Here is a 27,963-nt window from a genome sequence, read left to right on the forward strand (position 1 = left end):
CTTCATTGCCAAGAGCATCCTTGCCTGCCCAATAAATCAATATTTTATGAGCAAGCAAGCTCTGAATCAGGAAAAAGGAAATGATTAACAAACAAGCAATTTTCCTAAATCAGAGCTTTTGAATTATGTCCTTTGCTTGATGGTATTTTTAAATAAATAGCATTATGTTATTTGAGTGGGAGGAGAGGGTAAGGCCACATTATTGGAATGTGTCAGGAAGCTGAAGCATGAAAGACAGCTATTGGATTGGATTTTCCACTTCAACTTGAGGAGCAGCTCCACTACCCTCAGTGAAGTCTGGCTAGCAGCAAAACAGGTTGAGTCACAGAAGTGTCAAATCAGCTCATTTTGAGAGCAGCACTGCGGACAAGAATCTTCTGGGTTCAAAGCCCTAGGTAGGTGGGCTTTTCCCCATGACAGCACCAATATCACCTCTCTTCCCTCTGCGGTGTGAGAACAGGATACTCCATACACTTACAAGAGTGTCAGCCAGGTAGGTAAGCACTTACAGAAAGGAAACAAACCTTGCAAACGCTATCCTCAGCACCACATAGCAGCCTGGCAACCACAGGGTAACAATCAGCCCGCTTTGTGCTCAGATGACTCCTGGCAGGAGGATCACCTGCACCCTTTCTTTACTCCAACAGGCCCTGCTCTTTGCTAACCATAAGGAATTGGTCCTGTCTAACTCTGGTTGAGCTTCCCAGGTTACAGAAGAGCTTCTCAAGGTAAGATCCAAGCAACTCAGCAGCTCAATGAAAACCTGCAGCTTCTATGCACTGATTCCTCCACTGCAGAAACTCCTCTGCTTCTGCAGAGCCCTTTCTGCCTTCTGATTTCAGCTCAGAGGCAGAACTTCTTGCGTGAAGTCTGAGCACCAGAACCAAAGGCATGGATGAGTGTTTTACAAGGGGAAACAGCAAGCAAAATCTGCCAATTCCCTGACAAAACAGATGCTAGCCACCACCAGCCATTAGGAAGGATGCAGCCACAGTAGATAGCTCTCCTAGGTTTGGCATTCCCAAGGTATGAGTGAGCAGACCTGATGACCACAAGAAAATGAGCTTGTTCCCATGCACGTTTGCTCCCTCGCTTTCACTGTCTCAGAAGCACACATTGCTGGCTGTCATCTGATTACTGACAGAAAAAGAAAATTGCCTTCATTTGTACCCTCTTTCAATTCACTTTTTTTTCATATCTCATTATAACAGTACCATTCATTGTCACCCTGCCAGCATGCTGGGCAGAAAGGAAGCAGCCGTAATTTTGCAATATGATTCCCTTTGTCTTAAGCTAGTAGCTTAGATCACATAAGGTCATCACTAGGACACCCCAGTCTTGGAACCAGAACCTGCCCTGAGATTACCATTTATTAATAGTGATGACTTTTCACATTTATAGCCTAACTTTCACCTGAAGAACATTAAGAAACATGCTAACAGTAGGTAGTGTGATGCTTATATTGCAGATAGCAAGACTGAGACACACAGACATTAAGGGGGGTGATTTTTTAGATTCAACATTGACCTAATTCTGCCCTCTGCTCCCAGACAGCCCATTAGACTTGCTGGAGACACTCAAGCCAGCAAGGGCAGTCTCTCACTCATTCCTTTGAACACTTAAGTGCAAATGACCCTTCCAAGAGCTTATCAGAAATCCAGCACTAAAATGAGAAAAACAACCATCAAAACACTCAGTTCTCACTGTTGCCAAACACATGACCCAGTCCAGTATAATCACCTCCACTTTCCCCTGGGGCATCACTTATTCTTCATATACAGACCGACAGCATTCCAAAGACTGAACTTCCTTTCTAGTTTATAATCAATTTGGAAATCATGGAAGATTAAGTGGCCTTTAAGTGGCTCCTTTTCCTAACATTCACCTTCACAAAATGACAGTCAGGAGTTTGAGAGCTTCAAAACCAGATGATCAGACTTCCACTACACAGCCACAACCATTCAGTTCTCTTCCTTGCAAAGCCAAGTCCCCTGCACATTTTGCAGCTTATGAACAATACAAACCTTGCTTGTGCCTCCTTTTCAGGTTCCAGTGTTGATTTGTTGTTGCTTTTTGCTTAAAATTCTACCCTGTCATCTTTGCTCCATCCACTTGCTGCTTCTTCAATGATAAACGATAAGAGGAAATGGAATAAATTCCCCTTAATGAGGAAATTTTCACATGGCACAGAGGACCTGAGGAAATCTATTAACTGACTGGAAGAATGCTGGCAGTGTTGCAATTACCAGGAGATGCAGCTTGCTCCAGCACAGCCCTCTCTTCCACTTGACTGGCTTTCATGTGATCAACTGCTTTAGCAGTAATGCTAAACAAACATAGAAAGCTCCAGCTCCATTGGCAAAGCACTGTTTCCTTGGCCTGCTTTATGTGGTGTGGGTATGCAGGAAGGATCTGCAAAAGTGAGCACGCTTCCCCTCAGTCCATCAGTCCCAAGTGTAGCTTCTCCTGCATCTGGAGCCTGGTCAACAGTTTGGCTCTTGAAAGCAAAGTGGACCAAAAGCAAAAAGCACTGGAGCCAGAATTGTGATGTCCTGACAGATCTCTTCCTTTTACAGGAGCATCACAGATGTGGAAGGCTCCAAAAGCCTCCTTGATGTCAGGCTCCATCATACCCAAATATTTTTCTGCTTTTCCTCCCCTTCCCTGTACACTACAAGGCTCCTAGTGGCATCCTTGCTTGCTCCTGCTGTTTTACAATATTTTGAACATGCTACAGTTAAAATAATGAGATCAGTGTACAAGTTCTCTCTCTGCTTCCCTTCTTGAGGAGACAGATAGTGATCCTCCTTCACCTCCTATGAGGTGACTGACAAAAAGCTGACAAAGGAGAGTTCAGAGAAACAGGAGCTGTAAACCAACAAGCCTCGCTCACTGAACAGCCACCATTTCAGAGCCCTGCATCTTTGCCATTCCCTAGGCTAATCAATCTAATCACAGAGATCTTTATTTAAGTAACATGAGCCTCACACTGTGCCCAAGACCTAAACGATGCACATCTATAACTAAGTGACGTGCTGAAGCAGCAGCTCAAACAGCCAAGGAATGAGGCAGATGCTTCCTCAAAGCCTGTTTTCCAACACAGCTGAAAAGAGAGCTTTGAGGGCTTTCCTGGTATGCTGGGATGCAGACTGCCCATGGCAATGTGTACATCACTAGAAGAGATTCCCCAATGGCTTTTAAAGGGCAATGCCTAACTATTGTGTGTGTTGAAGAGGAAAATGCATACTGCGTTTTCACAAATGTAGAGGGGCTCTAAAAGAAAGCACAGCTGTGAAATTATTACCTATGGCTCTTATAAGACAAATAGAAAGTATTTTACATCGGATCCCCACAAAGCACGAACAACTGCACTGAGTAAGTGCTCATACCATATTCTCCTCATGTACTCAACTCCTCATTTGTCCCTGAGCCTACCTCGCCCTCCACTTTGCTCAGAAGACAAAAGTAATCTTCCCAGTTAGTTAAAGTTGCTTACAACAAATATGTCAGTGACAGCTCCTCAAGCAGTATAAATCAGAGCAGCCCTCTTTGGAGTCACCAGCCCTGCTTTATACCCACACCTGTGCTCTCTGACCTGTCCCAAAACACACAAGCCAGCAGAAAAACTGTTTTTGAGAAGAGCAGGTGTGCAACTTGCACTGTGGAAGAACAGATGTTATCGATGGCTTGTCTGATCTTTCCTCCTGCCTTGTTTCCCAGGTCACCTGCTGGAGCCAGGCTTCAATTCCAAAACCCGTGGCTGCTCCAACGTGGCAATGTTTTGAAATCAAGTCATGCTTCCAGCAAGCTGCTCACAAAGCACACCCTTCACAGACCCAAGGGCTTTTAAAAGGAATTTGCAACAAACAACTTCTACCATGGGCCACCAAGCAGAGCATCCTGCTACAAATGCTGGGCTTGTCCACCCTCACGCTTCACTCTGCTTTCCCATCTATCAGCCTGTCTCCTTCAGAAGAAACCACAATACTCAGGATTGCCCCCATCCCTTTCAAGCAAACCAGAGGCCAGCAAGTGCTTGTATTCCACAGAGCAAGGGTATGCTCTCCTCCACACTCTTCTTGTGCACAGCCATGGTTCTCAGGGACCACCAGCATGGGATGGTGCTTTCTCTTTCCATTTGCATATGTATATGGATGAGCAGCGGGGAAGGCTGCAGTTAAGATTACCTTACTGAAGATAGGAAGATTAAAAAAAAAGCAACAATGAAAGTTCAAACTTTAGATGAGAAACATGCATGTCACAGAGAAACAGCAAGGGCATGTATTTGATGTGCATGATTTTACTGGATATTCTTGCAGGTACCCACAAAATGGCTTTCTTTTCCCAATTCAACTCAGATCATTTGCTTTCCTGCTGCCAAATCACATCACCTGAAACAACCTTTACTCCATCTTAGAGAACCCAGAGGCAGAGCTGAATTGAAATACCGTTGCAGCATGACCACACAGGATCACACAGGTCCAACCCTTTTGGAAAGAAGTTTGCTGGGACAAATGTAAATGAAGCAATGGGTGCCTTTCCCATTCTCAGCTGCCTCTGCAAATGATTGCTCTTGCTAGCATACCAGTAAGACAAATGTTGATACAGTAGAAAGGTTTATCTTCCCCATAACATTTCACTATATAACATTCTGCACATGGAAACACCACCTCTGCATGAATCAGTGAGGTCTTGTGTTTCCTTTGAATCACCCCATACAGCCCTGGAAAGGTAATGTCAACACTGATGAACTGCTCACACAGTTGTCCTTCTGCTTCTGATCACCCTTTCCCATCTGCCTGATGCATCCACTAGATCTAGCTCTGAATTCCCTCTGGGTAGAGACCATCTCCTTGTTGCCAGTTTCTACAACAGCTCTGCTGGGCCCAAATCAAGATGCTTGGCAGATCCAAAGCTCCACCACAAATTACTCCAAAGCCACTCAAGAGAAAAAAAAAAAAAGAAAAAAAAAGAAAAAAAGAAGAGGTGGGTACAACTGAACAAAAAAAAAAGAGCTTGTAACCAGCAACAGTGCTTGGGAACAGGGCAAACATTTCACTAACAAAGATTTCAAGCTATGATTGTGCCACAGCCCATTCTTTTCAATTGGGAATAATCCCACAGCACAGGTAAAACTCAATGCCAGGCATGCTGGGGACTGGAAACAGCTGGTTGCAGGAAGAGCACATGCATGCCAAGTCTCATCTGCATCACTCAATTAGCTTTCCCTTGGCTATTGCAGAGATGTGTTTCCTGATGTTGCTCACTGGACTAGCCCCTTAGAGCTCAGGTCACAAGTGCTTTTTCCCTGCTCTTTGCCTTCAACATAATGCAGCTGGGCAGCCTGCCTCCTCCTTTCGAGGCAGCTTGTGAGGTAAGCTGGTTTCCTTGAGAGCAGAGTGAAATATCTGCATTGATCAATAAATTAAACTAACTTAATTAACAGCAACAGCATTCCAAGCTGTGTTGCATGAATTTCCATACAGTGGATGCAACACTGGTGGGGATACAAATGCAAGGTTTGACACTGCAAGAAAGCTTGCTCTAACAGACCTGCTATAGTCACTTGCTAAGTGATCAGGAGGATGAAATCAGTGTGGGATGGTACTAGCTACTGGTAGTACTGCCAGCCACCCATAGCAGGGAAAGGGAAAGCAACCTTAGTGATACAGGATGGTACAGAGCATCTGTGGAGTGATGGATTTATAGCAGCTGAGGCTTTGATCGACCTCTGGGATCCTAAGTTGCATGTTCCAGAGCACGGCACTCCAACACCAGGAAAACCAATCTGATTCTGGGCTTTTTTTCCCATCTTCTTCCCTGGGAGCTGCATGTATATATTTAAGGCACTCAAGACAAATACAACATGACACAGATGTTAGAGGACAAATGCTTCTGCAGCCAAACAATAGATTTCTGTAAGTAATCAAGCTACTACTTCTCTTCGACATCTCCCTCCACATTTATTTTTGTTTAGCTCTAGATTCAGCTTCTTCCGGGGGGCAAAGGAGAGCAATAGCTCCTCAATTAAAACCGTGCAGCTGGTCAAAGAAACAAAATCCTAGCAGGTGAACCGTGATCTACTGGCTTTGGTGCACTCCCAGTGCCATCATGTGGTGAAACATGGTTAGGACAGCGAGCATTCAAAGTGGAAAAGCTGGCTAACGTGTAGCCAATAACTCAACAAGGAGGTGCTCCCAACCTCGTAAACCATGAAAGGAAAGCTCAAGTCAGCAAGAGGCTGGAACTGAAATACAGCCAGGCACTTTAATTTACTGCTATCTTTCCTACTTAGTTTTATACGGCCATTTTTCTTAAGGAAAGAAGATTTATTTTTAAATATGTCTGGAATTATAGGTGTTTGAAAGTGAAGTACAAAAGCAACACATAGCACATGTCCACAGAAAGGCAGAAAAACTTAAAAATCGATTTGCCAGGAAAAAAAAAAAAACAACACACAGTACTTGACTCTCTGGAGTAATAAGTCGGGACAAGTCTCACATCTGAAGGCAAAACCTATCCTAGGTATGTGAGTGCAGCCTACCATTATTATTGGAGGCCATCTCCACTTTTCCAGTCCTAGCCTTAATGATACAGTGAGGATTTTCCAAAATAAACTGCATTTAAATGCCTACAAGCAGCAAAAAAGCCTGAATGCTTAAAGTTCTTCATCCCAAAAGAGTGTTCTCAGACATCTACCCCAGGCAGTGAACTGGGATTTAAGGCTGCACCACTTACATGGAGTACCAAAATGAACCTTTCAACATTGGCTACCACAGTTTGCCCAGCAGAACGATCCCCATAAACAGCAATGTGTCCAAGGACAAGACTATTGGTTTGTCTTACTGTTTCACTTCTCTCAGAATCTTCTCCATGTTCACAATGCTGCGCATCTTATACAGGAACCACCTGTCGATGGCTGTGAGCTTGTGAATGACATCCACAGGGACTCCGTTGCCCAAGGCCTGCCAAAAAGAGGAAAGCACCAATCAGATGCTTGAATATATGCTCTGTAAATACAGCAAAGAGTAGCAGCAATTATGGAACACAAAGACACCATTAAGAGAAAAGGCAAGCAAACCCAAGATCTGCCACAGGAGCCCAGACTGTGCCCAAGCAGAATGCAGGGAGGGTCCGGTCATTTCCACACACACTTAGGCCATAAGAAATGACTGCCCCCTGAACAAGAGAGAGAATTTGCTTTTACAGAGCCAGCAGCCAAACTTCAACCAATGGCAGCAAGGCCTGGTGGCTACCAAGTACACGTACCTTCAACACCTATGGCCTGGCACATTGCAGTACCCGCTCTCATCTGTACCCCATGCCACAAAATCACTTCAATCTCAGTCCCACTGCCAATTCGTAGCTGCTAATGCTAAACAGGAAGGTCCACATTCTCAGCTGTAGAGAAACCCATGGCTTTGGAGCACAAGTTTCAATTTGCCCATTAAAAATAATACTTGAATCAAAACATATGGCCTTAGAATACACACTTCTGAAGTAAAAGAGAGTCAAGCCCTGGGTGACAACTGACAGCCACATCACGACTATCTTTCTGGACTATGGCTTTTTTTGGTTTCGCTTTTGTGGGTTTTCTTTTTTCTTGGTTTGTTGGGTTTTTTTAATCAAACTATTCACGCCATGAAACTAAAAGTTCCCCACAGAGTCACTGTAGAAAAGACTGTGTTTGACAGGACAGTGCAATATTAAGAAAGATCTTGAAGAGAGCCCCCCAGTACAATAGTATTATCCTCCATTGCTGATGCTTCCTGAGTCTCAGCAGCAGTGTGCAGTTACAGCTCTCCTGATGCAACAACTAAAATCAACCATAATGATAATACCAGCACGCTATCTTTGCTGAGCTGAAGTAATCAAACTCATTAATTTGTTACCAAGCTTAATTGTTTTCTTGCAGGGCAACATCCCTGGAACAAAGCCAGAGTAATGCTGCTGAAGAAAACTCCAGCACTCATCTGGGGATGAGCTTAGCACAATGCACAGTGACATCATTTCTCCAAGTTATCAAGGCAAGGTCACTGAACACCATAAACTTAACATAAAGTTAACGTGACCACACACACACAATCTACTTAGGACACCATTTCAAAGTCTTTTATGGGAAACTGGAGAAAACAAATGCCTACCTTTCCCTTGTCAGAGGATGGAAAGAGAAAATAAATCACCCTCATCTCCACAGAATACATCTGGAGAGGGATAGTAGACAACATTTTCAGACAGCTCTTACTCCTAAACTACTATGCCACAGGGGTAAATCAAGTTTCCAAGCAGAAAATCCCTGTAGGGTTTAATCAGTGGTCGTGGATAACACTCACAGTGCTTTGCTCTATTCATACCAACATGGTAGAGTACAGAGGGAGCTACCAAAAACAGGGCCTTTCAGCAGGACTGCTTGACTTCAGAGCCCTGCTCACCTTCATGAGCGTCCTGTCTCCAGGCAAGCACCAGGGCTGGCTCAGCCACTTGTGCTGTCTCTAGGGCTCAGTGTGTTCATTCCTTCCCTCTCACCCCTGCTCTTGAAGGAAGTACATAGCTGGCTGTGGATGGGAGCACGTGGGCAAGCTGACATGTCTGCAGGGTGGACAGTGGGGAGATCAGGACCCCAGTTTGAAATGGTATAGACTGAGCCCACAGCATAAATCCCCTGCTATACCAGCCCCAAGAGAGTCTAGAAAAGACACAATATAACCTGATCCTCTCTGTTCATCAGGTGCAGTTATACCCTTGCAACACTGCTGAAAGAATAACTCCTGTCCATTTCAGCCTCTTTCCTGCTGTCTTTTATTTATTTATTATTAACGCATTGCAACAAGGATTCCCATAACAACAGCAATTGCTTTGAATGGAAACCAAGCTCCCTTCCTTTTTACCTAACTGTTACTGTTTAAATCACCCAACCAAACAAAGGAGTGAGAGAAAACTTAAGAATCCTTCCAGAGATGAGGAACGGGGCTCGTAGGGATGAAAAGCCACACAATGAAACTCCATCCTGTTTCAAACAAAGCTGACAGCTAATGGGGACTAACTCTTGGCTTTTAAATGTCAGCAAGAGGGAAAGGGATTTCCAGGCCCACAGCCCCAGCTGCTGAAGGTACCTCTCACTGATATTGCTTGCCTCAGTTATTAATGGGGAAGAATGAATGCACAGTGTGAGACAGAGGCAGCTCTTTATACAGAGGGATTAAGATTTTTATCCTGTGCTTTTTTTTGATGGTTCCTAGTGAAAATGCCACCAACAAGGTACAACCAGAGTGTTAAGTGTGGCCCAAACTCACCTTTACCTCCCTAAATCCCCTGTGTTAGCATGGGGCTAAGATTAACCTTTATAAAAGCTCCCTAAGCCACTCAAAGAGATGAGAAAAGATTGGTTCTCAGTTGCAAGAGAAAGCTGTAATAGAGACCACGCACAGCTGCAGAAGGATGTTCTACATTTATGAAGACACATATTTCCCCAGCTTGAAAAGCAAGAGTCAACAGTTGGACACATAGAACATCTTGTGCTTTTCATTAAGGTCATTTATAATAGGGACAGTTATGTGAAAACCTTTTTACAAACACAGCACAACCGCAGCTCCCCTCACTCAGAGGGACTCATGAGCTAACTACACAAGCAGAAGGGGCTTAAAAGACTCCACCATGCAAAATCAGTGGTATAAAGCACAGTAAATGGGCTTTCACTGCCAGAAAGTTTGCAACTTAAATAAAACAAAAACAATAGTAATTAAAAAAAACAGGTTTGCAGACTTAAAAAACAACAATAACAAAAGACCAGACCTAAGCGTGATCTATGGAAGACAGCTGTGCCCTTCTCTTTATTCAGAGCATGCTGAGGCCCTGGCACAGGTAGCCCAGAGAAGCTGTGAATACCCCATCCCTGGAGGTGTTCAAGGAAAAGTTGGTTGGGACCCTGGGCAGCCTGGTTCCTGCTGTATGCAGGGACTGGAACTGGATGGGCTTTAAAGTTCTTTCCAACCCAAACTATGCTAAGTTTAGCATAGTCACGTAACTGCTTTTCAAGTTTCAAGCCCTTACCCATGCAACAATTGCAATAAAACAACACCTGCAGGCTGCAGCTTATCGCCCTATCATCCCTTGTTTCAGTTCACAAGAGGACCTTCATTCTCAACTTCTTCCCTTCCCATGAAACAAATGGTAATCTGCCAAGATGACCAGCTTTGACCGCCAATTACACTAGCATAAACAAAGGCTGAATATTAGCTAATATTTAGCAAACAATTCTATTACAGGAGCAAGCAAAAAGGAGTTATTCAGACTTCCACAAGCACTGCCACAAATTCTACATCAGCAGCAAAGATGCTACACAAATGAACCTTGTGTGCTTGGCAAAAGGAAACAAGGGGGCAAAGAACAAGTGATGTTGTGGCAAAGAACACTTCTGCCACCTCAGCTGAGCCCATTCGGTAGCTATAATTAAAGGGACATAGGTCAAGGGCTTTCAACCTTTTGTTACCTTGGCCATTGCATATATTCGAGTGCTGGATGGCTCAGAGAGTTCCTTCTGGAGATCTGTGATGGCTGGCCAGGCTTTGTTCATGGGCAGCTGTGAAGTGAAGCCATCTATAGAGGGGTGGCACATTCTCAGGGCCTTCTGGAAGCTCTCTTCAAAGGTGCGGCCAATAGCCATGACCTGTAATGGAGAGCACTTCCACATTAGTTATGGTGAGCTGCTGCCCAGCTATCCCCTGAATAACAGATGGGCCCAAGTTTAAATGCAACAGTAAACACACAGAAAGGAGACAGCCTTCAAACCCACTCCTTAAGATAGCCATACTGGCTTTAAAACCTGTGGGAGTCCCACTTCCAGGCCCAACTGCCACTAATTACCAGCAGAGAGTTTCAGACAAGTGACTGTTCTGCTTTCGTCTCCCTATCTGTAAAGTACAGGAAGTTGCTGCTCTCCTTGTAAACTGCTTTGAAGCATTGTAAAAAGCATTATGCTGCAGCATGGGTGTAGTAATACAGATGGATATTTCTGTTTAACAACCTGTTAGAGAGAGAAACTCACAGTGGGAATTTTAAGGTGAGGAAGAAATTTGCTCCTCTTCCTGTAAATTACATTTAAAAGTGACACTCCCCTGTGAGGGCTCTCTTAAAAGGATTATTCCTGCTTGGCACAGCAGTGCTGGGGTTTCCCTCCTTAAGTCTTGACATCAGTTCCAGTAAGAAAATAAGGCTTTCTCTGCAGAAATCTATGAGGTAACAACAGAGCCCTTTCTCAAATTTCCAGATGCCCAGTATAGCAGAATCCTAGCAGCATAAAAATCTTCACAGACACAATGCTGAAAAATGTCCAATTAAAAAACAACACTGTTTTCTCTTTCCTTACAGCTCCAGGCTGCTGCCCAGCACAACAGAGCACTGGAAAAAAAAAGGCCAGGCCAGACTGTTCAATTAACATAAATGCAGTAGGTGCTGCCATCTGCTTTTAGGTTCAGGCCTAAGGGGATGGCTGTGCCATACTAATAGACACAAAGCTGACAGAAGCCCTTTGTTTCTAAGACACCTTCTCCTCTTGGAGACTCATCTTTTTGTTGAGTACATCTGTCAGTAGCAAAGACATTTCTTCGGCTTCTCCATCCCTGTTTCAATTCACCCTCAGCAGTAGTAAACCAGCATGGTTGGAGCTCTGACTCTTTCTATCCCTCCTCCCTCACACTTGACCCTGAATTCTGTTTTGGGAAAGGTGAGAAGGACAGGGCACTCATGTGGTCCTGCTTTTGTGGAACACAACCACTGGAAGGATTCAGTACTTCCTCCTGCAAACAGATACAGTCAGCAGGATCACCATACAGCTGAGGGTGCACAAGGCAACTGCTCCTTGGAGCTCCAATTCCAAAGAACTGTCCAAAAACTCATGAGCACAGAGGGCTAGTATCAGTAAGCATCAACTCACAAATAAAAAAAAGCATAACAAAAGCATCCCATTGACATTAAAAGCCAATATTGCAAATGGAAAATGAAGTTCTAATTAATCCCCCCAATTGTGATGAAAGCTTGTTGTCTGAGCAAGGTAGAACTGATGTTAGGAAAGTCTCATGTCAAAATAATTACATCAAACAGCTACTTGAAGAGCATGAGGAGAAAAATGCAGCTGAAAAAATATGAAATTAATGATTTTGCTTTGGTATCTGATACATGATTTACTAATTAAGAGAATAATTTATCTATTTCCCACTTCCTAAAGCTTGGTCCGAACATGCTGCTATTGTCACAGACACCATACAACCAGCATTTAAAAATCCTGCTCTCACATTCCAGGTATAGGAGTCTTAATCACTAAGACAAGCAGGTTAAAAGTTCAGAGCAATACTACGTGTTGTGCTTGGATCTCAAGAGCAGAAGTAGGTGAGGTTTGGCATATGGTTCTAACAGGGAGAACAAATAAGTATGGGAACTACTGAAGGCTGCTGTTTATCTGCATCACTGAAAATCTCAACAAATGACAATTCTTCATATGATATTCTAACCACAGAACTCCAAACAAAAAATAACTCCAGAAATCTTATCATGAATGTTAAGAATGAAGTCAATCTCGGGTGATCCAAGTGGTCTCTTCCATTAAAAGTCAAACTATTTATGAATCCTTACTGTGACAGCCAAAATCACAAAGCTCAAACTCATTTCAGTTAAATACAGTATCAGATTAGAATAATTTGAGCTGAATTCATGTCTTCAGAAGCCTCTGGGTTGAGAAAGATAGATATTCTGAGCATTTCTGATCAATGGCTTTTTTAAGTAGTAGAACAGAAGGGGAGGACAGGCTCCCATACTCACCTCTCCCACACTCTTCATGGAGCTCCCAATCCGGTCGGAGGTGCCCCGAAAACGGTCCAGATCCCAGCGGGGTATCTTGGTAACAACATAATCCAGGCTGGGCTCAAAGTAGGCTGAGGTTCTTCCTGTCACTACGTTCTTGATCTCTGGTAAGGGGATCCCCAAGGCAATTTTGGCAGCAATGAATGCTAATGGGTACCTGCCACAGAGGAGAGGTTAGAGAATGGTAGAGTTGGAATTACTCTGCTTTTGCAATTTGCTTGTGTTGCAAATGACAACAAAACCTCAGAGATTCCTGGTGTAATCCAAGTCCCCGCTGTTAAAAAGAAAGCAAAAGCCCAGAGCTTAAGTTGTGGCCCTGAGATTCAGGACATCTGGATCAGGTTCTTGGGCTCTGACACCAAATTCCTTTTAATACAGAATCTCCCTGCTCATGGTATCACATGTGAGATTAGAAATGTGGGTTTATTTATGTCCTCATTTCTTCAAATACTGAGCTTCTGAGGGTCTGGACTGTGCACAGGGCTAGGTGACAATTCCTGCTTGCTTGCAGTCACAGGCAGTCTACCTCTATAAACACTTAGACCGACTGCCTAATAGTATTAAAACAGACATCTTAAACACAGTATCACGTGCCCCAGGTGAAAGACATGTTTGATTCACACTGTTATAACCACACATCATCCAGCGTAGTACCAGGGCTGACTGATCACCATAATTAGATCAGAGTTTCTCTTGAGGTACTGCCAGGCGTGCAGCATTTCTGACTTCTGTCCTGTGTGAGAACAGAATGACTCAACCCTCCAACTGCACGAGACGTTCCTGTCACTCTGCAGAGCTGTGGCCCTGGCACGCCACTTCCCTGCCAGGGCTGGGAGCCAGGACTACCATCAGAATGCATGGACCACTGCACACACAAGCATGGCCTTGTCAATTAGGAAGGCTAATCCCCTCAGCTCTGCGCCTAGCACTAAAATTTTATAGCCTGCACTTCTGCCAAGGATCTGGCAGCAGCATAGATGAACACCAGAGTTTGTGTTCTTTCATTTAGCAGACGAAGGAAATGAACTTCAAGGGATTCTTTGCATGTTACTATCTTTTATTCTCCCTTTTTTCCTCAAGGAAGAAACACTGCTGCAGAAAGTTATGGATTTCTCCCAAACCTCAAAGATTTTACTTTTTATTTGAACACGGGAATCACAAGAGGAAAATTTGATACTGGGGGCTTCAGCAGTCTACACTGAATCAGAATTAGTTCAAGAATGGCAAAAGTAATGGAGATGACAGGTCTGTGAAGCTGGCTTAGCTGAAGGAGGGGAAACAAAGTGAGTCTGTTGTTCTCATTTTGCTGGAGATGTCATCCTTCACAATGTTTAGCTGGATGGAAAAACCTTGTCAGCAGACACATGAAATGTTGAATTCATTCACATGAATGTTTCAAGACACATTCATGGCTTTTCTTTTAGATGAAAAATTTCATCTTGAAAAATCACCAAGAATCCCCACATCTTCCACTTGTGCCACGTACTTTTTCATGACTGGTACTGACAACTGAACCACTCTAATATGAAATACACGCTGCATAAGCAGGCAGGGCACTGCTGTCTAAGGTATTGTATGTATCAGTCAGTCCTCAGGCTGGCTTCCTATGATACTGTCAGCATAAACTGATAATGGCAGGGGAGAGCAACTTTTTACGCAGACAGACAGGGGATAGGACAAGGGAGAACTGTTTCAAATCAAAAGAGTGGAAATTTAGATTAGATGTTACAAGAAATTCTTTTACTCAGAGGGCAGTGAGGCCCTGGCACTGCTGCCCAGAGAGGCTGTGGGTGCCCCACTCCTGGAGGTGCCAAGGTTGGATGGGGCCCTGGGCAGCCTGATCTGGTGGGTGGCAACCAGCCCACGGCAGGGGATGTCGAACTGGATGGGCTTTGAGGTCTCTTCTAACCCAAGCCCTTGCATGATTCTACGAAGTTTCAAAGTCTTTCACTCATTCACTGTAAAGGATATTTGAGGTCACCATTCACCAGCACCATCTGCAAAAAAAATCTTTCTCACATGGAGCTGCAGACCAAATCCAAACATGTTCCTTGGAACTCTCCTCTGTGCAAACAGTTCCCTCCCTCAAGATCTTTTTCCTACAACACTGACATCAAAGCCAGTTTCATGATGACTTTCTTGAGCTCCTTCTGGTCAGACATGGTCCATTTGCAACAGCTCTTAGGAAACCCCGAGCACTTAATCACACCCAACGCTCTCAGCACCAAGTTGCCTGCAATCCAAGCAGCTCCAGCCTTTCCAGTGTGTCATTCAAAAGCCAGATCCTTGCTGTTTTGTGAGAAACCCGGATGTGAGGTGATTTTCCCTCTTTAACACAGTGGAAGATTACTGTGCTTGAGCATTCAACTTCTTATCCCAATACGTCATAGAGCTACCTAGATCAGGGTCTGACTTTATTACCTGCAATGCCACACTTTAAAATAAATATATCACACCTACAGTGAGACCATAAGATGCTTAAGCTACAAATGTGCTGCTGAAAAAGAAAACAAACACACTCCCACTGTCCAACACTCTGCTATGGCACTTCAGTAACCACAGAAGTTGTTGAAAACTGAAAATTAATCTGTAATTTGCACCTCTCAACAGCATCTGCAAAGCACAATTAGGAAGCCAATTTTTAAACAGGCTGCTCTGACCATTCTTATCTTGATTAGTTTATGATGAGCCAACAAAACAAAGGCAGATAGTAATACCATTTACGTCAATCTGACAGACAGCTCATTACTAACTGTGTCCTTTGGGTCCCAGAGGTGATTTGCAGCCAACATACAGATGCAGTGGATATGCTTTGTAAGGACAGCTATTAGGCTCCCCTCCCACACACCTCCTGGGAGATTTTCCCTTATGCAGTAACAGCATCAGCAGGCTGGAACAGACTTGGAAGGCTCACTAACCCCTTCTTCCATTTTCCAGCAGTACTGACTCCCCCAGGGTCACTCCTAGCAGATGCTGACAGGAGCTGTTCTTAGAAACTTCCCAAGCAATACATCTTGCTGCCCTGACTACTCCAGAGTTCCCCCTAATAGCCAACTTCAGTCTACCTTGCTGCAAATCAGGTTTATGCATCCTTGTCTTCATGGAAAGCAGACACAGAAACTCTTCATACTCACAGTTGCTATTTACATATTTAAATAGCACACCAATCCACCTCCCTTGCCATAATTCTCTCTGTTGTTCTCTACTTTTCGTTTGTTCATTTGTTTGCTTTGTGTTCCTTCTTTGAATAAACTTACCCCGTTGCCTTGGATGCCAAAGCTGAACTTCTTGAAAGTCTGGCATTGACTTCAATGATGTAGTATTCCAGGGAAGTTGGATGCAGTGCAAACTGGATGTTACATTCTCCCACAATGTCCAAATATCGGACAACCTTGATGGCACGATCCCTCAGCATCTGAAATTCCTCATTCGTGAGCGTCTGGCTCGGAGCCACTACGACAGAATCCCCTGTTTGTCATGAGGTAGCAGAGAAGGAAAATGAGAAGCAGTTCAGCAGCAGTGAATTTTAGCTACATACATTGCTTTGTTTGCACTAGTGAAGTTACCACAAGCTTTCAAAACTGAATGCAATGAAAAGCAAAGACAGCCAGAGGTCCAGAACTGGATTTTGCAGAAGTTAAAAGCCATTTTAGGAAAATCAATACGACAATCATGGGCTCAGCCCAACAGTATCTGTTTTACACACTAACTGGCTACACTGGAGTCTTGAAGAGCATTTTTAGAGCCCACTTTATCAATCACACAACTATGTACACGACTGCATAAAATAGTTAACAAAAGTCACTTCCAGTGCTCCACCCTGTGCTCAGACCTACCTGTGTGGACTCCCATCGCATCTATGTTTTCCATATTGCAGACTGCAATACAGTTATCAGCAGCATCTCTCACAACTTCATATTCTATCTCCTTCCAGCCAACAACTGACTTTTCCACAAGAATTTGTTTAGTCATTGCAAATGCCTATGAAAACATCAGAGACAAGGAACAGTAAAAAAGAAAACCCTACACTTAAGGCTTCTACTGTTCTCCAGATATCTCAGGCCATCAAGAAAGCTGGAAAATAAGCATCAGTGAAGCTCGTAGCACAGATGACAAGCACTTTGTATTTACTTTAAAACAAATACATTCATTACCTCTAATTGAAAGGCACAAATAACTGAAGGAGGAGGGGATTTGAGGGTGCAGTGGCATATAAGTAGCAAATAGGAATATAAAAATATCTAAGGCTTAAAACACACAACAAAAGTGGTTTTGTGCACAAAGGTAGCCCCATGGAATTCAGATGGACAACTCTACCAAAAGCAGAATGACTGAGAGATACTCAGTGACACTGCTTCATTAATAGCACTAATAATGTTGCTTATCATTGGCATATTAACCAGAAACATGATTCACACCTTATTCTTAAACTAATCTAGCAACCACTCCTCAGCACAAGAGACACAAATGAAAAAGATCATTTGTAGGTAAAGGAGTATAATCTAAATGAAAAAAACAGGCATAATATTAGAAGATAGAAAACATTCATCACATCTTGCTTAAAATAGGCATATTATCAATCCATCCATCCTTGAGCACAGCTTTACTTTTAATGCTGCACGTGAATCAGCTTACAGTCTTGTCCTCTCTGCAGTTAGCTCAAGCTGTTACTCCAGTAAGGCCCCCAGCTCAGTTGCCAAACTCATTTAAGAAAAAACGGAAATAACTTGTAACATTTCATCCAGACTAAGCAGGTGCTGAACTCGAAGAAATGCAGTGGGAAAACCTAACTATGCTTGTAAAACCATCTATGCCACTCCTTTGATACTGCCTACTGCCAGCACTTAGTCAAAAGCACAGAATCACAGAACATGATGAGCAGGAAGGTCCCAGAGGGACCAGCGAGTCCAACTACAATAAAGACCACCTAAACTCAAATCTTTGTCTGAGAATGCTCTCTAAACACTCCCTGAGATATGGCAGCTTAGGTCCATGCCCGCTGCCCAGGGGAGCTCCACAATCCCCACCACCCTCTGGAAAAAGCCTTCTCCTCACATTCACCCAACTATACCTTGACACAGCTCCATGCTGTTCCCTCAGGTCCTGTCAGTGTCACCAGAGAGCAGAGATCAGATCTGCTCCCTGTCAGGAGTCGTGTGCAACCATGAGGCGCTGCAGCAGCCATGAGGCCTTCCCTCAGCCTCCTCTATTCTGGGCTGAATAAACCCAGGGACCGCAGCAGCTCCTCACATTATACAAGTTCCAGACCCTTCCCCATCTCTGTAGCCCTCCACTGGATGCTCTCCAGCAGTTTTAAGTCTTTCTTACGTTGTGTCACAGAACCTCCACCCAGTGCTGGAGGTGCATCAGGCACAGCAGTGGGACCACCCCTCCCTCACCCGCTGGCAGCGCTGGGCCTGGTGCACCCAGGGGACGCTTGCCCCTGCTGGCTGAGGGCACGGTGCTGGCTCACATTCAACTTGCTGACAGCCAGAAACACTGCATCCCTTTCCCGGGGCTGTGCTCCGGGCCTTGTCCCCAGGTCTCTACACACAGCCAGGGCTGTCCCATCCCAGCTCCAGAACCAGCACTTGCTGTTCTTCACACACATGGAGACCGCTCTCCAATTTGCCATGACCGAGGCACAAGGCCTCACTACCATCAGGGGAAACAGCAACGCAAACAGTTCAGTGTCATCCACACGTTTACTTAACATAGTCTCCAGATCTTTACTGAATAGAGTCGTTGACGAAAACGTTAACGAGAACTGGCTCAAATACGGAGCCTTTTAAAATGGCAGCCAGGGCACCTTCCAGGCCACAGCCTCCCCTTGCCCAGCACAGCCACGTTTTGGTCACCATGGGACACGCTTAGGGGCACAGTGCCGTGGCACGCTGATGTCACAAGCCACCTCCCTGACAACCGCTAGGAGAACGGGGCCCTTGGCAACAGAACGCCGGTCTGTTACCCACTTGCATCTTGTGGCCTCGTGACCCAAGAAGCACATTACAGAGAGCTCTCAAACCCTCCCTCTCCCTCTCCTTTCCGGAGGAGGATGGATCTTCCTCCACCAAAGAAGCGCAAGCTTCAGGGGAGCAGCAGCGAGCTGGAACCAATGGAAATTGATCCACCCAAAGACAACGTCGAGCCCATGGAGGTGGATCCACCTCCATCAGGCCCGGGCAAATGGTATAACTTCATGCTTGCCCGGAGACGTCGTCACATCCGTCGGCAGTGCACCAGGGGCCCTCGATTTCCATCTCGGCGTTGAAATGTCACCATCCACCAGAGAGCCCCTGCACCACCTGCTGCTCCCTAGCCCCCTCCTTCCCCGTCCCCCATCCTCATCCTTTCCCAACACCTCTCCCCTCTTCTTCCCCAAACTCTGAGGATAAGGACATGGACTGAGGTCCACTGGGCTGTGCTGCCACAAAAAGAGCAGTCCAGCACAGGTTACCTGCCACCTCCAGGTGAGTTCTTAAGAAGAGGGCAGGACGGGGACTGGTGTCTGTTAAGCTGCTGTGCTGGGACAAGAGGAATCGCCCAGAGGATCACCATGAGTTCCCTGCAGCCTCAAGGTGAGCCCTGCAGAACAGGGCACGACTGGCACTGGTGTCCACTGAGCTGCTGCGTGGACAGCCCCGAGCTCCCTGAGGCCTCCAGGAGGTGTCAGAGAAGCTACAGAGGCAAGCCATGCCTATGGAGAAGGAGACTGCTTTGGATGGGAAGAAGGGCTGAAATTCAGCATGAAGGTCCGTTCCTGTTGCTCCATTAGGACTCCTTCTCAAGACAGGACAATATACAGCTTAAAAGGATGATACAGTTTACAAGCTCTATAATAATAACAATAAAAAATTAAAGCCTCCATGTGCCTCTCCATCTTTGCTACTTCAAGATCTGCCCTATGTCTCCTGTGTCCTTTCCCAGTCCCTCCAGGGGGAACGGCTTTGCCCCTCATGTTGAGGCCCAGCCCAAGCCCACACCCGCTGCTGCTGCTGCCTGCAGCCACCAGCCCCGTCTGCCCCTTGTTGCTCTTTCCCAACTACTTCGCCTCTCACAGCTCATTTAAAGCAAACAATCCCAGATTTCCTACAGCAAAAACTTCTCTCTTCACAGCCAGGAACAACTGGCCCATGCCAAATGATGAACAGCATCAACCACATACGTCTTCACAGAAAAGAAGAGCTATGACCCAACAAAAGAGCAACTTCTCATTGAAATACAGCAGAGGCCCAAGCCCCGTGGGCCTTCTAACTCCAGTACCTCCACTAGCACTGAGCTTTTCAAAGGTTGAACATTCCTTGACATCTTTCACATGCCATTCCCTCCTGAAACAGGTGAAAATTACCCACTATGATTTTCTCCAGACCAAACCAACACGAATCCTTGCTCAAATTAGGACCAGTTTCTTGTTAACGGGTCTGTAAATTAACCTTTTTCATTATCCATGTCAGTTGTACAAATTTCTGAAAAGAAAGCATGGGAAGGTGTTGGGATAACATCTTACAGGAAAGATGATAAGTAGAGTATGTACGAGCACAATTTCAGGGTCTGTAACTGTTAGAATAGAAACTATATAAAAAATGAATCATCATTTTCTGTCCAGACTCTATTCCTGGAGCTTGCAATCACACACGTACCTTTGTACCAAGGTCCAGCAGACTTTCCTTATTGGTACATATCCCTGACCCCAAACCACCAAGGGCATAAGCAGAACGTATCATGACTGGATAGCTGATCTTCTCAGCTGCCTCCAAAGCATCTTCAATCTTAAAAGAAAGAGGAATATATTTCAGGGAGAACAAATTCAGCTAAATAAAGTCAACCTACTCTAATTACTCTGTTAACTGGAAATCCCATCACCAAAACATTAAGCTGTCTCCAGACAAATTGAGAAAGAATGGAACTGGCTTTTTAACATTATTGTGTTCTGCCAAAACAGAACTGAAGAACAATAGGAAAGTGGAACATGCACTCAAGATGGTGTCGTCTGCCTTCAGCAGTGTGGGCTTCTCTGCTGACTTCCCATGTCCTTACCTGGTCTGCCTTTGCATCAAATATACATCAAATAACCCTTCCAACAGACATCCTGATTTGAGACTGTTTCCTCCAAACTTAAACATGCATTCTGCTGAACCAATTATTTTTTCACACTCTCATCCTCAAGAGGGATTTCAACACTGCTGATTTGGAGGACCAGATTCGTAAGCCTAAAAGGCTTGCGTAAGATTAAATTTAAAAAAAAAAAAGTAGCCACTGAAATGTTATAGCTTTGTAAACTTTTACTCTGCAGCGTAAGTCACCCCCTCCTAATTACTTCTCAATGGATAAACTAGCTTATGCTTCCAAGTGCTTAATTGCATTTTCATCTATTTTAAATCATTGTCAACCAGCACCAATCCCTGTGGAGTGCAGATGAAGCAGCACAAGCTAAGGTATACACACTTAAGTTTAGCTTTCACTAAACAAAACTGCATTTTTAAAATAAGTCTCACAACAATAATAGTAATCACATCTTCAAAAGTGTCTGATTTACCGATTCCACTGCAAAGCTAGGAGCAATCTTTTCATTTAGCTCCATCAGTTTATCAGAAAAAAGCTTCCTATCCTCTGTAGCCATGATGGATTCAACTGATGTACCTAGGACCTTCACACCATACTGCTGCAGGACTCCTTGCTTGAAGAGCTCCACTCCTGCAGAGCAAAGAAAGACATAGTTTTGAGACACGATAGTAAACTAAGGAGAAAGTGTCCAGAAGCTGTCTGACTACCTGATCACTTGCCTTCCCTCATCAACAGATACAGTGGTTTATTCTGATACAAACATTTCTAGCCTAAAATCTAACAAACATGGGATTAGTGACAAAGGTACTGTACTGCTTGACGGACATCCAAGAAACAAGCAGTGCAGTTGGATAATGTGGCAGTAAGGTAAATGAAGGTAACTCTTCCCTTTAATCTTTGCCTCCGTAGTCTGACTATCCTCAACTGATCTATAACCAAGAAGTGAGCTCTGTCGCAGGATGCATGCATTACTTTTAAGCAGCAAAACCAGTGATTAGATGCCGTGTCCTCTTTAGTTACTCTTTCCCCCACAGTCAGCATCTCTGTCTGCACCTCCAGGCAACGTATCACAGACCTTGCATGTCTGCATGAGGGGTGATAGCAATGAATTTGCCTTCAAGGACTACCAAGGTGTCTGTACTGTACTCACCACAGTTGAGAGCTGTTTGGCCACCCATGCCCAGAATTAATCCATCAGGATTCTCTGCCTTGATGACCTCTGTGACAAACTCTGGAGTGATGGGGAGGAAATACACAGCATCAGCCTGCTTTAAGCCAGTCTCATTGGTCTGCACTGAAGCAATGTTGGGATTCATGAGGACAATTTTTACATTTTCTTCCTGAAAAAATGAAAATCTGCATTTAAACTAGGCAGACATGGTTAAAGCTAACAACATCATAAGCAAGGAGAAGAGAAGGGGTTCAACAAGAAGTTCCATCAGCAGCAGAATGTAAAGAGCCTGGCTCCTTAAGATATAAAAGACAAAATCTCTGCCTCTATATGCAAGGCAAAGGTTAGCCAGAACCGCTTTTTCTGTCATAGACGAGAAACTGAGATAAAGAGATAGTAAAGTTGATAATCTGCTTCCTGCTCTAATGATGACAGTTTTCCAACTCTTGTGGCTACAGACAGCTTCACTACAGTTTGTTCAGCAATGGAAAAGCCTGAAAAGAGCTGGGCAGAAAGGGGAAACTAGTCAAGTTTTGCTAAGGAAATCAGATTGTGGCCATGCTTAAAAAAAAAAAATAAAATCACACATGGATCACAGACAGATGAAGAGCAACATACTATTGCTTTGTCTACAAGGTGTACTGGGAACAGCAAAAGCTCTGGCCTCGTTTTTATGTGCACTCATTCTAAGCCCCATCAATTTCTGTTAAGGCAACTAGTTACTCCAAGTAAGTAAACCCTTTGGAAACAACACCAACTATCGATGCAAGATACGTTTTAGGAGAAAGGTTTGCCATATGAGAGCAGCAGAGGCTAAGAGAGAAAAATGGAAACTTTCAGAACAAACAGAAAGGAAAGCAGAAATATAAATTAACTGAGAAATAAATAGTTAAAAAATAGGAAAAGGGTTGGCAGATTAAGTCAGCCATTTCTCAAGCAAACGCTACAGAAGTTTTGCTGGGATTAGTACAGAAATTGCTTTTTTTCCCTTAGTTCACAGAACATATGAGAACACCACAGGATTTTTCTGTTTGTTTCAAAAACTGATTGAGCTTTAGAGAAACAAACACATAGCCTACCTGGAGCCTGATTACTTAGTTCAGGTAATGGATAACATTTCTTTTCCTTCCTCTGATACCTTAAATACTGCTTTAAAGACTATACATTTCTGTTGATGGTTTTTCCTAGGAAAAATTGGATTTTGTCACTTTCTCAAAAACCATGTGTAGAAGAGTAAGGCTAGAATAACAAATTCCTCACCAAAAATATTTCTGTTTTAGACTAATGACTCCTAACTGTGTGGTTTTCATGCCACTGCTGAAGGGGAAGGGTAGTTCACTGACCAGGTTATTCTTCTCTAATAAACGTACTCCAAAATTCACAGCTGTAATGAATAGGAGAGGGAAGAAGGTACACAACTTTCTAGCAAGCTGGCGTATCTGGGACAAGGTTTCTTAAGGACCAGCTGGCAGTGATGAGGAAAATAATTAATAAGCAGAATTAATGCCCCCAGGCCCAGTTATTTGGGATGCTAGATTTTAATCCAGTTGCTGTTTGCCTTTGCAAGTCTTTTCTCCAACTTCTGCTGTTTGGTGTTTTGGTTTCTTTTCTGCTTGTTTCTTTTTTATTAAGTACACAGCATTCTGCACAATGGACACCCATCCTAACTGGCTATCTTTTTCACAACCTAAATGGAATAATGAATTAACAATACTTAGAGCACTCCATTCCTCCTTTTATGCAATATCCACCTGCATTCAGAACAGCTGAGAGAATCCCCACTGCAAGTAATTGACAAAGTTTGCAGATGACTATAGCCTGGTCTCTGCTGCTCACAGATGCTTCCAAACTTCACTTTTCAGAGGATCTTCCTGCCTTTGCTGACCATTCTTGCAAACACAAGTTCACTGACTGGGGCAGGCCCAGCTCCACAAGGTCTTAGCCTTAGATAGGGACACACATGTAACTGTATAGGACCAAATGGAAACAGCAGCCCCTTCTTATAAGGAGTTGGCATCCAACAGACTCAGAAGAACAGCAGCACATAGCAGAGTGAATCAGAGAATCCAGCAGTGAGAATCAATATTGATTATTCAGAAGAAAATAAAAATCAAGTGTCTAGGAGAAAGAAATCTCTTTTCTGTCTCCTGTTAATTGTCCCTGTTCTCTCCCATCCATGCCCTAGTAGCCACTGCCTTCTCTCCTGCATGCAGCTGTAAATCACACTGCCAGAGGCAAGGTCAGGAAGAGCAAGTGCTGCCATTGGAATGGCTGATTAGCCTGCAGCAGATCAGAGCTGCTAGCTGGTGGGCAGAGGAAGGGAAGGGGCACTGTGGGAAGTCAAACTAGGGATGTTTATCATTAAAGAGCACTTTCATCCACAAACTGGAGCCAAATTTGAAGGATGAAAGAGAAAAGAGGGGAGAGAGAGGCCTCTTTTCTGACTCAGGTCATCATCTGCATTCACCTGCTCTGGCATCCACTCCTAAACTTGTTCTCATTTCCCTGAAAACACTGTCACTTCCAACTAGTAGCCAGCATCACCAATATAGGAAACAAACAAAGCATATACAATACATCATGTTCTACAACATTAGGACCAACCCAGAACTGCCCCAGATTATATTTCAGATTACTGTAATTTTTCTTTTTTTCTTTTGCTGACTTCAGGATCAGCACAGGAATAACAGCTTGGAGCATTTCACAATGATCACCCTCTCCAAAGGCAGCTGCCGCAACTGCTCACATCACTGGTCAGTTCAGATCACTCAACCAACAAATTCACAAACAAAAAATGGCTAAATATCCCTACAGCCATTTCTTCTCACCAGCTTCCCTGACCCTGTGATACCACAGTTAGATGAGCATAGTTCTCTGTGAGAAAGGAAAGTAAATTAAATTAGGTTAGCATTTTTCAAATATCCTTCTCACCTTCAGGGCTTTCACAGCCTGAGATCCAGAGTAATCGAATTCCCCTGCCTGACCGATCGAGAGACCCCCAGATCCTAGAATGAGAACTTTGGAGACCTAAAGGTGTGAAACAGTATGGACAAAGTCAGTACCGTGGAGGAGATGTTGAAATGAATGGAGACTGTGCAGCACAGAGCAGCCTCAAAATTAAAAAACATACGTTCTTAAAAGAGAATAGAAGTCACCACCAAAAATACTGCAGTTTTATTTCTAAAAGTATTTCACCAGAACGTCTCACGTATCTCTCTGGTTAGAGAAAAGTGGCTTGTGCATGGGGCATGCAATAAATGTGTTAATTGCAATGTACATAAAGAGAACCATGCCTCATTTTGGCTGCCCACAGAGTCCAGCTGCTCACACTAGGAATTTCAGACTTATCTGCTAAGCAACAGAGACCATCAACATTATGATGCTGGCACAAAATGTCATGGCCAGACTACCCCTGGAAACGTCATATACTGCTGGGAGAACACCCTTCTTTGGAGAACTACAGAGAAAAATACATGTCACTTCAGAACTTTCTGAAAGAAAGGGGAGTCTATAACATAGCAAGAAAAACCTTTTGTAAAGGAGGCCTCCTTCAACTTCCATGGCTTGCTTTTTATGCCACTACGTATGGTGGGTTCAGCAGGAAGCAGTGAGCTCCTAGCCTCACTGTCAGGCAGGGTTGAAGAGCATCTGTTCACTGACCTCCACTTTAGAAGCTGCTGCTCCAGCCTTGGGCAGGACCGAAGCAATGGTAGTGCCTTTCCCTCTCTTAACCAGTGAGATAAAGGAATCAAACAGGAACTGGGAAAAACAAACACAGGTATTTAATCACCAAAGTTGCACAAAACTAGTAGCAAGCAAACAAGGAAAAAACAGGCCGTCTGTGAGCGCAAGCTATCAGCTCTACTCTGCTGCCCTTAGAAGGCAGATTTCTCTTCATCAGAGAGGAGGGAACCATTATTTACAATGACTTTGGTGTATCTGACAAAGCTGCATTCAAGAAAGTGAGGTCATATCAGGGAGAAAACAAATAAATCACGTCTGTGTGCTCTGTTTGTGTAGGGTTGGCAGTAGAATGAATGAGTGCACGTTGGAAGTTAATAAACAGCAAACCATACACTTAACTACCTCAAGTGAACTGTGTGGAATGGATTCTGTTACAGAGCTGGGATCTGAAAAGGTGTATCTAAAAGTCATTTGTGCTAAATCAGTATATTGCCCTTCCAGAGGGGATCTCAGAGCAGCTGTGAGGGATTTTTTCCCCAGTTTTCATGTGCCTCATCTCACAAGCCTGCCTGCCTTGCAGCCAGCCAGTGCAGGCAGAGGAGAAAGCAGGACTCAGCAGAATACACTCTGGCTGCATCCATGCCCACACTTCCAGAGCTCAATTCCTGGAGCTGGATGCAGCGAATCACCTGTGGCAAAGGGCGTGGATGGGTCCTGCAAGCCTAGCAGTACAGCATCTAAATAACCAAAACCAAGCAGTGGAAGGACACACACTTGGATAGACAGCTGAGGGTTGTTAATCTCAGAGAACTCATCAATCAGATTAGTAAGAATGCTCTTGATATCAAGAGACTTCCTTGCAAGTTTAATCAACAACATCAAATTAAGATTAAAATAAGCACTTCCATGTATATTTCCTCCTTCTCAAGAAAGGCTAAGAAGTATACTCATGTTCAGACATGCCCACTCTGCCTTCCACATCCCCCGTTGTTGTTTCGTCATACTCTGTGACCACGCAACCAGTCGTTACAGAATTTGTGCGAAGTCACAGATGGGGGATTAAAATTTCATCTCACTGAGGAGAACCAGAGTGAGGAAGTGTGAATTCATTTACATAACTCTACAGTAATTATAAAATTTGCAAGTGGAACTAAAATGTATTAGAAAGTTAATGATTTTATTACAAAACATCTGGCTGGGATTTTTTTCTCTACGGTGAAATCCTTTTCCTTTCGCAATCACCCCAGGTACAAGAGATTTGAGCCTGATCCTGCAAGGGCTTAAGCACTTCAGTAACTTCCAACACACAAATAATCCCACTAGGACCCAAAGCACGCACATCATGTGAATGGAACCATCGATCCAAAGCACACAGATGTCAATAGACGCCTTGCTGCTGATTGTAATTAACTGTGACTCAAACTAAGCAGAACAAGCTTATGCATGATTAGGTCCTCTGTGAGGATCCTAACTTTTCCAAAAACAAGATTTAGGACAATCACCAACATAAAGATTTGTTGCTGTAGCTGATACATATCTGCACTCCCCAGGGCACCTACAAGTAAGGCTGGATCAATTCTCATACAATACCTCTGTGTCTGTCGGCCCAGGATTTGCATCTGGGTAGAACTGTGCTGTAAAAATTGGTCTGGTCTCATGCATAATTCCCTGTAGGATGAAAAATATTTATCTTAGACACTTCCTTGCAAGTGGGCAAGGGAACAAAAAGCCAAATCTTATCCTTGTATGTACGGAAGGCCAAGGAGCTAGGATGCTTTTAGGAGCTGCCAAATTTAAACCTGTTTTGTTCCCAATCTTCAAACTACGTCTTACCTGAGGAGCCTTGGAGCTTTATGCTCTTTTGCAAATGCTCCAATGCCTGTATAACCCACTGAGCTGCATGTGGCTGAGAAGTATAGTGGAGACACCACTTTCATCAAATGGCAAACAATATTCAATTGCACGCACTTAACAGAGCAGATAAGCTAGTCTGCCTGCAAAGGAAATTCTGGACCAGGCAAAGAAGAAAAAACATAAACAGCAAGAAAAGATCACCATAATGGATCTTGTTTCTCTGGTTTTACTGCCCTGATCTTGCTAGATCTATTACAGAAAAGCAAGGTTTTGGTCATGCTCTTTACTCCTGTAACTCATTTTAAATACTGACACAAAGCCTTGCACGTGACGTC

At 44.0% G+C, this 27,963-nt stretch overlaps 1 protein-coding gene across 1 annotated transcript in view; it reads right to left on the bottom strand.

The window, feature by feature from the left end:
• The window catches only part of CPS1 (carbamoyl-phosphate synthase 1), an 81,873-nt gene that overhangs the window by 34,089 nt on the left and 19,821 nt on the right, over window positions 1–27,963 (bottom strand). Inside the window, exons 11-21 of the mRNA XM_065751177.1 lie at window positions 27,365–27,442; window positions 25,751–25,849; window positions 25,022–25,117; window positions 22,070–22,259; window positions 21,392–21,549; window positions 20,496–20,624; window positions 16,692–16,836; window positions 16,113–16,323; window positions 12,814–13,012; window positions 10,490–10,666; window positions 6,847–6,965 (exon numbers count right to left, since the gene is read on the bottom strand). Coding sequence (XP_065607249.1) covers window positions 6,847–6,965; window positions 10,490–10,666; window positions 12,814–13,012; window positions 16,113–16,323; window positions 16,692–16,836; window positions 20,496–20,624; window positions 21,392–21,549; window positions 22,070–22,259; window positions 25,022–25,117; window positions 25,751–25,849; window positions 27,365–27,442 — 1,601 coding nt within the window. The remainder of the gene's footprint in view (window positions 1–6,846; window positions 6,966–10,489; window positions 10,667–12,813; window positions 13,013–16,112; window positions 16,324–16,691; window positions 16,837–20,495; window positions 20,625–21,391; window positions 21,550–22,069; window positions 22,260–25,021; window positions 25,118–25,750; window positions 25,850–27,364; window positions 27,443–27,963) is intronic.

This window comes from Cyrtonyx montezumae, unplaced genomic scaffold, assembly GCF_038088225.1.
Source record: "Cyrtonyx montezumae isolate F1298 unplaced genomic scaffold, pur_monq_1.0 scaffold_7, whole genome shotgun sequence".
Classification (NCBI taxonomy): Eukaryota; Metazoa; Chordata; class Aves; order Galliformes; family Odontophoridae; genus Cyrtonyx; species Cyrtonyx montezumae.